Genomic DNA, 12,223 nt, shown 5'->3' with positions numbered 1-12,223 from the left:
CTTGGACTGTTCAGCTTTCTGTTTCTCTTTTGAGTTCTTTGTGTTTGTGAGTGCGATTTTCGGGTTGTACGCCCAGGTTATTTCAGGTTTCGTATTATCTCGTATTCAAATCTGCTTTGCTTGCTTGGTTGTTTAAATTTTAGTGTTTTCAGCTTTTGGATTGTCAAGATTTTAGTTCATTGGGGTCTCTGATTGAGTTAGCTTTGCGTTAGATTCTGGGTCACTGAAGATTTGGGCTCTTTTGAGTTTTGGTCAATAACTGCATGGTTCTGGTTTGCGTTGTTTCTGGTTAAACTATACTCAGAATCAGACTTTTTTTTTTGACTCAGCTTGAATAGAGTTGGATCCTATTTCCTTTTTCTGAAAGGCTCAGACCAATTCTTTTGGGTCAGGGGATTTGAACCGAAGATATTGTATTTCGCGTTTGATTTTTTGGAAAAGCGTTAAAAAATTGACTTCGTAAAATCTCTTTTCCTTCCTACGGACTATCTTTTTCCATAATTTTTCTTTTCATATTTAAAAAAACAACAATACCTTTTTTTTTTTCATAAAATTTGGATTTTTTTTGAAAAATTATTAAAAACTAAACCAACAAAAAATGTTTTTCCAGGCGAAAAATTATTTTCTAAAATGTTTTTCGGAAAACCAAACGTTCCCAGGGCATTTCAGCAACATATTATTCAGCACGATTATCTATTCTCTGCTAACACCGCGATGTACACCTCTTGACTCTATCAGCTTTGTCCAGGAAGGAATTTTTGTCCATTATGTTGATAGCCAAAGCAAACCATCCCCAAAACAACCAACAAAAATATGGGACACAAAAACATACACTAGCAATGACAATACGCAGGTGCTGTTGTCTCTACGTTTTCTCCTTTTAATCCTCTTGCATCACTATTATGTTGTGGTCACATTCCTCGTTAGAGTGCCAATTCAAAAATAAATGATCCTCAATACTCTGTATAGTCAGTCACGTTCCTGGAAAAAAGAAAAGAGAAAAAAACTGACACATCGGAATTTAGAATTCTCAAACAATCTAAATGAGTTTCTTCTTTTGAAAGAAGCCCTGCAGATGCCACAGCTGCAGAATGGAGACCACAATGCAAACGCCAAGGGACATGATGCTGAACCACGCAACCCTGGAGTTCGTCCTCTCGCTCACTTCCCTCATCTCTGCTTCTCTGCATTCACAAAAGAGGAAAATGGAAAGATTGCGACGCCAATTCTGCCGTGAGATTTCGATTCTAGAAAACCATGTGGGGGAAGAAAATGGACAGCTATTTACCTGGTTTTGAGATACAACAAGTTGTGATGGATGGCCTCGACCGCTGCTTCCAGTTTCCTCAGCTCTAGCTCGACTCCCTTGCATTAGTAAAAGCTCAGAAAGGTCATTTGTAGTAAAAAAGGTAATATGAAACTGTTCAACTTTCTAAACAATAAGCCTGAGAAATAAATCACAAATGACCCAATATTGAAACTACTTGCAAAACTTACTTTATGCCTGGACTCAGTGTAGGCTTAAAATCTGCGTGAGATCAGAATATGGCAAACGATCTACTATTCTACCATTTCCGTTAACTGAACCTACATTGGCCTAGTAAGTGCTAACTCAGCACAGAACCAGCAAAATTGGATATCGGAACATGGTAATTGATATACAATATTCACAGTAGGTCAGACACGCTGATCGGATAACAAGATTTGTTCTACACAGGGCTAATTAGGGTTATTGTAGCAAATAACTTAATAAATAATAGTTTTACTTTTACAGAAAGTCCTTTTCAAACACAGGCCCTCACCTCAATCTTCTCTTTCCTAGCAACGGAATCCCAGTCCTTCGCTGCAATACCGATCTTCCAGTCGAGATTTACGCTTGTCCCTACTCCTTTGTCAGCACTATCTATCCAGAAACATGCAAGGTAGTTGCCGGCTTCTGTAGTCGTGAACGCAAACTGACCTACTGTTGTATTTTCCTTGTGGTGTAGAGTGTTTCCATAGGGCGATGTGACCTGCAAAAGTCCGCCAATCAATGTGATGCTTATATATGCGCTTCCAATAGAATCATATTGTTCTACTAGAGATGTAGAATATCAAGAACTTTAATAGGATTCATGTGAAATTACTTGTTAAATTATATGGTCATGCCAGGGTTTAATGACTGTGTAACGCAGTTGTTAAAGCCACAATATTTCATGACACAAGTTCTTGTAATCTTGAAGAAGAAAGAAAGGAATGTCATGCATAAACAATGCTAGAGAGAAAAGGTGCAAGTTTTGATGAATCAATTGATCTTAGTATCTGACATAAAGAACAGAGAATGTTATTTGGCATTGCAGGACACTGTCACTAACATAGACAATTAATATAAAATGAGATTGGCAATACAGCGCCGGAAGAATAGGGTCCATATAGGCAACCCCAAATAGTTGGGATTGAAGCCATAGGTGTTTCTTGCTCTTGTAGATTGCTATGCAGCATAAAGTTAACTAGGCTCAGACTGCTTCAGAAACCCCGCTAAAGGCCAAGACTCCACTTTAGACTATCAAAATCCCCTTCACATTTAAATGCTGCTTTCGTGTTTCTTGAGTTCTAATTATCAAAATCACATCTATACTTGCAGATCACATTAATCCCTCTTGGATTATTGCAGAATGCAACAATTTATTGTTGTTTTCTATCCATGTAGTTTACCTGATTTCTCTATCCTATTCTTACATATATTGATTTCCTTAGAACTTGCCAAGATCTTACAAAATCTTAGGTTTGAACTTTGAAAGATATAAAAATTATCAAAACAGGAACAACTCTTTGAAGAGTATGGGCCCATATAGTTATCACAGAGACCAAATTATATACAGTGAGCTAGAGGCCGTTAAAAAGTAGAAAGTCATAAATAAACATATTGTAGTAAATTGCTCGACTACTGATCACTCCATTGGCTTAAAGCTCTCATTCTGCAAAAGCTTAGGTCAATTGAGGTCATATACTGCTATCCAGTCCGACTATACTCAAGATTATCAATTCATTGCCAATTGCCGCAGCCACTTAAGGAAATGAAAGCAAATTTATCTTTTTCATGCTGATAGTAGATCTAGCATCACGTAGTATGTCTACGAATACAGCTTCGCTGTATCCATGATGAGAAAGGGACTTCTCTGGTTATAGAGCAATTTAAAACTAACAAAGCCTTTCTATGCTTCGATCGGGATTGACATGATCTAAGAGAAAAATGACCTGTTTAGAGGTCTATAAACCAGGTGAAAATATCTTCTTTGAAACCAGCCAACTTGATACGACTTTTCAATATTTTAGGACTTCTAAAATATGATATCGAGCACCTAGAAGTTCCCATATATTCGCTAGTCAAAGAAATAAGTCTAAAGATGAGTCCATTAATACAACCAAGAAAAAACAATTTATTTCTCATGATATTGCCCCTAATCAAAATCAAAAGATAAATCTGAATTAATCTTCATCAGTCTGTTGAACTAACAACACTAGACTAAGACACTTATCAAAGGTAACATGAACTGACCTGAATATCGTTAAGTTCAAATAAAAGCATATGCTCGTATAGAGCCCTTAAATAACACAAAACCATCAACATCACTATAAGTAAATTGATCCATCTACGGGCGTCCTAGTTCATAAGGGCATTCTAGAGAACAAGATTCAAGCCAATGCCAGAAAGTGGATGGCTGAGGTATGCACATCTTGACACCCATTATTGAAGAGGCTATTTATATAACTAAATCACAAGCAATCAAAGTGCACGATGGTGACTGATACTGTGACAATAGGTGTCCTCTTTTGTAGAATTATTACAATTTCTTGCAAGCTTTTCCATGTATTAGATATCAAGCAGTTTCCCCAATGTGAATTTGTTAAAACAAACTGGCATTTTATTGATAGATTTGATTCTTAGTCGTCTCATTCTTTCCCCATTTCTTCGCATACAACATAGTACTCTATACAGCTAGTTAGAGTGGACTCTTTTCTCTCCCAGTCCCTCATCTCTCTATCCTCTCTTCTTTGCTCTTTCATATGAAACATCTAGAAACATATATATTCGGAATTACTCTTTAAGATGACGAAAAAGCTTAATAGATCAGGCACAGCAAACTAGCATACCACAGCACCAGCTGGGTTTCAATTGTATAATAAGAAACCCTAATTGCTTAAATCTATAGTAAGGACGAATCCTAAATTTCTCCAAGCTTCACAACTGGATTCAATTGTCCCGAATCGCCCAAATTCCAACTTCTCCCCAAATCCGGGAAACAAATCCAGATCAAATCGAGATCCGAGCAAAGATCGCCATGAATACGCGATCGGGAGCCCACAAAGAGGCCAAAGGGGGAGGAGCGAGTACCTTGACGGCGATGGTGGGGTGGCCCTCGGGGTGCTGCTCGAAGACGACGGCGTAGTCGGCGAGCACGACCACGTTGGGTTGGATCTCCTCCGATACGCACTTCGTCCCCGTCGCCGGGAGGTCGAGCCACACCGCGCCCGCGCCGCCGCACGCCACCCACCACAGCGCCACCACCAACGCCGCCGCCGAGGCGGCGCCCATCTAGGGTTTTGATCTCCCTCTCTCTCTCCCTCTCTTCTATGAGACCTCGTCGGAGATTAAATCTTATTTACTGTGGAGTTCTAATAATAATAGTAATCCGGCCTTCTCTCCCTCTCGGAAATGGGAAATGGAGAACAGTATAAGACACGGGCTCACCGGTTTGGTGTTTGATACGAAAAGGTTTTTCCGTGGACCTAGTCTACCACGTCATCTGTAGAACAAAATAGAAAGGAAGTGTTTGGTTTCCTTCTTTTTCGCAATGGAATCGAAATTGGAATAGGCGAATTTGTTTGTGGGTGTTTGATACGTGGGAGTTTCAATCCAATTCCGATTCCCGAATGAAATGAAAATTTTCTAATCACATTTTTTTCCAATCTGGCCTAAGAGGGTAGATTGAAAGTTGAATCCGGACAGTATGAATATTTATTCAGACTAAATTTATTTTTTCAACTTTTTTAATTAAAATATGAGTTTAAATTTAAAAATTAAATATATAATATTAAAATTTAATTTAAACTTGAATTAAAAATTAAAATTTAACCAAGTATTTCAAATCTAGCTTATGAATTTGAATTTAAATTAAATTTTAATTTATATAAAGTTTTATTCAAATTTTATTTAAAATTTAAATTAAATTTATGGATTCAAATTAAAATATAAATTATAATTTTAAGTTTGAATTTGAATAAATCGAAATTTAGTTATATATTTTGAATTATCCACTCAACTTCAAAGTTTAATTTTTTTTAAAAAAATACATTTAAAATTTGACATTATTTCAAAATTTTGATGTAAATTTTTAATATTTAATTTTTAATTTGAATTTAAATTAATATATTATAAAGATAAAGTTGGTATATTAATTTGATTATATTTTTTATATTTATCTGAACCAAACACCGGCAATGAAAATGATTTATTCTGATTCCGATTCAGGTTATGAACCAAACAGAATTAGTTAATTAATTATTCCGATTCTGATTCCAGTTTATTTTGATTCCGATTCTGACTTGTGCCCGAAATGTTTGTACTTTGGTTTTGTTAAGATTAAATTTTGAATTTTTTTTTTTTAAAAAAATTTGGGAGTGAGAGAAAGATATTTTATGTAATGGAGTTGGCAAAGGGTTTGGTGATTGGTGTTTGAGATCTCAAGTTCAAATTTTTTTTTTTTTTTTTTTTTAATTTTCAAATAAACTTAGCTAAAAATATACAATAACTGGGCTTTGAACCTGTAAAGTCAGATATATCAACCATTGAGTTCTCTGCACGGTATGGCCTGTGTCATCATTATGGGCTGTGTTGGGCCAGAATCTATTAGCCCATGACTCGGCACGGTACGATCTCATTCGTGACTTATTTGTGTGTTTTTTTTTAAATTTTTTCTTAACATTGTTTATTTTTTATCTCAAATATAATATTATACTATTAAGATTTTGAATAATTTTCTTAAACAGATATTTAAAGCTTATTTATCAAATAAATAATTATACATATTTTAAAAAGTTAATATTAAAATTTTTAAAATAAAATTAAAACTAAAAATTGATTGGCCCAAGATCTGGCCCAGTGTGGGCCATGGCCCGTCTCAGAATTGTTCAGGTTACTACGAGCCATGCTAGGATACATAAGGGTCTGTTTGTTTTCAGTTGAGGATTAAAATAAAATACAAGTTAAAAATTTTATTTGTTGGCTAAAAAGACAATAGCTTTTGAATTATAATTATTCCACCTTTTAATTTATTTTATTAAAATGTTTCATACTAACACAAAAGAAGGTGAAAAAAATTATAACAGCAAATTTTTCTACTATTTTTTTTTTCGCTCTTTCTCTCCTGTAACTGACTTCGATACCGTTCCCAGTGAAGTTAACTATGGCATTTTGAAAAAGTAGAGTAACAGGTGGATTTAATTTAGGATAAATCACATAATAAAAATAAGCATTTGCGGCTAAAAACAACTTTAAGCTCCTTTACTTTTGGTGAAACAAATATATATAAAAAAAGGGCAATTGCTTATATACCCTTGAAAAGTTTCCGACTTTCTGATTTACTCATCTTAGAAGACTAATATTGAAAATACTTTCTTTACGTTTCAACCTATTTCAAATATACCCCAGAGTTAAAATCTGTTAATCAACTCTGTTATCTGTATAAAATTACTATTTTACCCTTTCAAATATACCCTTCCACCATCACCGACTTTTCCCATTTCCTCTTCAGGGCATGTTTGGTTACCTGTAAGTAAAACAATAAAAGTGATATTTTGGCGAAGTAAAATTATTTCGATTGTTTGGATTATAAAAGTAAACATGTAAGTGACTTTTGAAAAGTGAACCGATGAAGTGGATTATAACTAAAATCTATTTTTTTTGACTTCGGTAAAAAAAATTTTGAAGTCGTTGAAAGTGGGCCGCCTCCACGCGATTTACGAACCGCATCCAAAAACCTTTTTCTATACCATCCAAAAACCTTCTCTTTTTTTTTTTCTCTCTAACCTTCCTCCACCACCTCTACAGCCCTTCGTGACGATAGCGAGGATAATACCGCGTACTCTTTCTCCGCTTTCGTCCTCCACCTCCATTGCAGCAGATTTTCTACCCACCGTCCCACATCGACGTCGTCGGCAATGAAGAGGAAGTGCCGGCGAGGTAGGGGGAGAGGTCGTAACAAAAAAAAAATTATAGAAGAAAAAAAAAGAATAATAAAAATAAAAAAATATATATTTCCTACAGAAAAGATCAAAATTAATAGAAGAAGGAAGAAAAAGATGAAATTGCGCTGTTAAAATAAAGTTACACTGTTTTAAAAATTTTTTGCACTAGTTTAAATGAAAGTTGTACTCTTTGAGATAAAAATTATACTCTTTGGACCGACCGTTCCTAGAGCAAGTGGCAAAGGGCTTGGTGGTTGGTACCCAAGACTCAAGTTCGAATCCTAGTTGATTCAGATTTCTAGCTAAGTTTATTTTCAAATGAAACAGACGAAGCGGGTAGCGTGCTACCTATCTCTCAAAAAAAAAAAATATTTTTCTTGAGAAAAAGATATCATGCTGAAAAACCGATATAAAATATTAAAAATGAGAAATATGGTTACATGCTGCTTTATCATCCTGTAGAAAAAAGGAAATAATNCGAGGGAGGCCGAGCGGCGGAGCGGCGGAGCGGCAGGAGGTGACGAAGCGGGAGCGGGTGTAGGGGAAGCAGGAGGAGGCAGCGGAGCGGAAGCGGGAGCAACAGGATGGAGAGGTAGTTGTGGGTAGAATCATAGGAGGTATGACAGCGGCTTTAGCTACCCGCCGCTGCCACATCCTCCTCTTCCCCTCGTCCACCTCTTCTTTAACCTCTCCTTAGCACCGGCTAACTCCACCTTTATCGCCGCCTAGCTTCCCCGCCGACTCCTTCGAGTCCTTCTTCTGTTGTTACCGCTCCCCGTTTTACTAGTAAAATGTGTGGCATTGGGGGACACTTGTAAAAAGTAAAATGTTCCCCCGTTTCACATCTAAAATTTACAGTCCTTCCCTTTCACTTTTTCGCCCAATAATGTCCCCCCAAAAGACATTAAATCGGAAGAAAAAAATATCTACTATACCTTATTCCGTGCAGAGAAAGAAATAAAAAAAATTTTTTTTTCTACACAACCAAAAAAAACAATTCTATGCCACCAAATATATATATATATATATAGAAGCATCAGAGAAGAGGCAGAGGGGTATTTTCGGTATAAAAAAATATTTTTTAACAGAACCCCTAACGGAACCCTAACGGTAGGGGTGAAGTGCACATTTTTCATTTTACAAGGGGGCAAAGTGTATGTTTTTAAATGTCAGGGGGGAAAAGTGAAAAAGCGGGTTATTACAGGGGGGTTTTATGTAATTTAGCCAAAAAAGAAAGAAAAAAGAACTATGCATCTAAAAAAAATTATTTTATTTTTTTATTTTCTTATATAGAACCAAACAAAAAGTTATAAAAACTATATTTTTTCTTTCACCTTTTTGAAATTAAATACTTGAACTCAAAAGTGACTTCTATAGAAGTCACTTTTCAAAAAGTGACGTGTATAGAAGTCACTTTTCAAAAAGTGACTTCTTGAAAATTGACTTTTATAGATGTCAATTTTCAAAAAGTAAAGTGACTTTTATAAAAGTCACTTTTCAAAAAGTGCTAAGTCACTTTTTGAAAAATGACTTTTTTTACTTCCATCACTTACGGATAATCAAACATGTCCTTAGTCAGCGGTTTTTTCAAATATACCTCTCTACCATCACCAATATTTCTTATTTGCTCTTAAGTTTAGGACAAAATTGGTATTTTAATTTTTTTAATTGTGGTAGATATTTAACTCACGTTTAATTTAAGTTAACTTAACGGAATATAACTGTAAAGGTATTTTAGAATAACGAAGGAATATATGAGAGGTATATTGGAAAGAAAAAAAAGTAGGGATAAATGAAATATTTCCGAAGTTTTGAGAGGTTTATAGATAAATTATCGCTAAAAAAATTGGAGAAAGAAAAAGTGATTTTGGACTATATTGAGTTAAACATGTGGATCATAAGCGCTAAGCAGCTATTCGAAAAGCACTTGTTGATAGAAAGGACACGCTCATTGCACTTAAGAGCTCAATTACAGTACTTGCGGTCTTCGACTTGACCCAACCCATCTAAATGTTGGGTCTATTGTTGGGTCTCTTGCCGTTGGATTTTTTGTGGACCGCATCCCTATTTAACTTATTACGCTCATTCAACTCAACTTATTAGTCTTCTGGATCTATTGTCATGAAGCAGTAAGTTCGATCAATTTTAGTTCAATAATAAATAAGCCAACAAAGCAGACTTTATAGAATGCATCTTATATCAAATCTACTCCGAATTTTTGATTCATCTCGTAACATTCTCTCTATCTCTATTTTATTGTTTATTTTTATTATTAGTAAACATTTTAGTTTGGCCTATTCTAAAAACAAAGTAAGAGGGTATCTTATCATCTTTTGAAACAAGCTAAGTTTTTATATCAGGGCTGGTTGCATCTATCTTATCCATTTTTTTGGACATTTAAAAGATTTTAAAACAGAGATAAAGAGTTTGGAATTTCTCAAACGAATTTGTGCTCAAAGTTGCAACAACAGGAATCTATGAGCTCAATCTTATTCTCCTTAACAAGGAATAGGATGCGTTGCTTTTAATTAAAGGATTATCTATGCAACCAATGTATCAATTCATCATATTTGATATTAGTTACTGATATACAATAGTTCGGTTATTTTAATAAAAATGGAGTGGTAAAATAATTTTCGACTGTACTGAATAAAATAGGTTAGATAGAGCGCATCTTAGACCAAATCTAGTTTGTGCATAGGAATGCATCTTGTGACATCAACTCTCTCTCTCTTGTGCATAAAGACGCACACGTATCTAACTGCTGATATGGACGACTAACTGATATAGATGAAATATCAGGTTGTGGTCTGACATCTGGACAGGGGAAACGCCTTTAAGCACCTTGTTTCTGGATATTTATGAGTGTATCGTGCATAAAGACGCACACGTATCTAACTGCTAGAATGCAAATGGATGGCGTTGGCGCTTTATCACTAGGGGTTTTCGGGGGTCTCAATCAGCTCAAGGCTGTTCTCAGCTAGCGTCGCTCAAAGATATGCTTCACCGTACTCATCTCTGCAACAGAATGGATTTGCGATGGACCATTTGTTTACTGTCAAATCTGTATACCAGCTCCTCAACAGTGGTGGAATCCGGGACCGAATGAACCAGCACTTCTGGAGATTGAAGATACCGACCAAAATCAAAATCTTCACCTGGCTACTATTTCGAAAGAGACTACTCACTGCAGACAGAGTACTCCCCAGAGTTTGGACGTGGATCAACACTGCGTGTTTAGTGCGGCGCCATCGGAAACATGTGACCATCTTTTCTATACTTGTGTTTTCGTTCGCTACATATTATTTTCTGCGGAAGGCCTGGATGTATCACCCCAGGTTCGAGTTACTTAGTCTCAGGTCAGTCTTTAGTTCTCAAACTGCGCAAATTATCGAGCTCGCCGCAACCCCCTACACCGGACCTTATATCAGCTTAAAGACAAGCAGGTTTGCTGGGTGGTCTAACGGCAGTCCTCCCAATTCGGAGAACGAGACCGGCGACGTAGACCTCAAAGCTTATGAAACTCGGTTTCCAGTGCTTGCAGGGGGTCTCCTTGCNATCTATTTCTCCCTTATCTTTCTTCTAAATTTGTTTTTCCTTATTATTGGCTATTTTCTTTCATTTTCTCTAATTTTTCTTTTTAAAAAAATTTTCAGAACCTTCTTCTTAGAGCCATACTATTCCCCCCTTCTTCTTTTCTACTTTTATTTTATTACTTTATCTTGTTTTGTTCTCTTTTTTGGGTCTCGGAGGCCCCAGCTGTCTCCATCTTGTACGCTTAATTCATCTTGCTTTATGAATGAAGCAGGTAGCAAGCTACCTTATTCTCAAAAAAAAACTCTCTCTCTCTCTCTCTCTCTCTCTCTCTCTCTTTTATATTTAGGGTAGAACTTCAAATTCGCCCCCTATGGTTTACTCGTTTTACTTTATCATTTTATCGTTGAAAAGTTTCACTTTGTCCAGTTGTGGTTTAATTTTTGTTTTATCAAAAAAATTCTATACGAAATAGAGTGACAAAATATTTTTTTTTTTAAAAAAATTTTAGGATGACAAATAAAAAATGCCTTAAATCACAGGGAGAGCAAAGAACAATTTTTTTAACCATGAGGTGGCAAAGTGAAAATGAGTTAACCCACTATCACTGGGGAGCAAAGTGAAATTTTTTGAACTATTGGGTAGCAAAGTAAAAATAAGGTAAATCGCAGGGCGGTAATTTGAAGTTTAGCCGAATTTTATTATCGAACCCTTTCCATTCGGCCTATTCTAAAAACAAAGTATGTGGGTATCTAATCATCTTTTGAAACAGCTAAGTTTTTATAGTGGGGCCGCAGATTGCATCTATTTAATTCTTTTTTTTTGGACATTTAAAAGATCTTGATACAGAGATAAAGATCTTGGAATTTATCGAACGAATTTGTGCTCAAAGTTGAAACAGCAAGAATGTATGAGCTCAGTTTTATTCTACCTGCGAAGAACAAGATGCATTGCTTTTAGTTAGAGGATCATTTGTACAATCAATGTATCAATTCACCATATTGGATAAAAAAAAAGTTGCTAATGTTAGTTACTAATAATATACAACTGCTTGTTTATTTCAACAGAAGTCGAGAAAGGTGAAACGATTTGTGCATCTTAGATTTGTTAAATTATATGAAACAGTTGTGTGTTTTATATCTGTTAAATAACTTAAATTAAAAGAAACAATCATTATTCTCTAAAAATTTAAACTATTCGTGAAAGTGCCTTTAATATTTATAGACTTGAAATAAATAAATAAAATTAATAATGCTAGGAGTTTGGTGGCACTCGAACTTAAAACCTTGCTTTGATACCATATTTAGTTATAAAGTGTTAAAATCGGAACGGCGAAAAATAGATCCAGAAAATAATTTAATGCAGAAAAAGAAAAGATAAGGAAAGAGCACACTAATATTTACGTGGTTCGGCCAGCGGCCTATGTCCACGGACGAAGACGGAGCAAATAATTTATTAATGT

At 35.5% G+C, this 12,223-nt stretch overlaps 1 protein-coding gene across 1 annotated transcript; it reads right to left on the bottom strand.

Annotated features, from left to right (window-relative positions):
• On the bottom strand, positions 817 to 4,704 carry LOC109711205 (transmembrane emp24 domain-containing protein p24delta3-like). The gene is made up of 4 exons (XM_020234132.1): positions 4,376 to 4,704; positions 1,803 to 2,012; positions 1,289 to 1,365; positions 817 to 1,184 (listed from the first exon to the last, which is right to left on the bottom strand). Exons 1-4 carry the CDS (start codon positions 4,574 to 4,576, stop codon positions 1,040 to 1,042), a joined length of 633 nt encoding a protein of 210 aa, XP_020089721.1. The 5' UTR covers positions 4,577 to 4,704; the 3' UTR covers positions 817 to 1,039.

The sequence above is a fragment of the Ananas comosus genome, linkage group 6, assembly GCF_001540865.1.
Source record: "Ananas comosus cultivar F153 linkage group 6, ASM154086v1, whole genome shotgun sequence".
Classification (NCBI taxonomy): domain Eukaryota; kingdom Viridiplantae; phylum Streptophyta; class Magnoliopsida; order Poales; family Bromeliaceae; genus Ananas; species Ananas comosus.
This window is presented reverse-complemented; position numbering and strand designations above follow the sequence as displayed.

Excerpts from the sequence above, each read along its gene's own strand:
- LOC109711205 (XM_020234132.1), bottom strand. The coding sequence starts at position 4,576 with ATGGGCGCCGCCTCGGCGGCGGCGTTGGTGGTGGCGCTGTGGTGGGTG. Across the intron at positions 2,013-4,375 it reads ACCCCACCATCGCCGTCAAG|GTCACATCGCCCTATGGAAA; the intron begins GTACTCGCTCCT and ends GGACTTTTGCAG. Across the intron at positions 1,185-1,288 it reads TTGTTGTATCTCAAAACCAG|AGAAGCAGAGATGAGGGAAG; the intron begins GTAAATAGCTGT and ends TTGTGAATGCAG.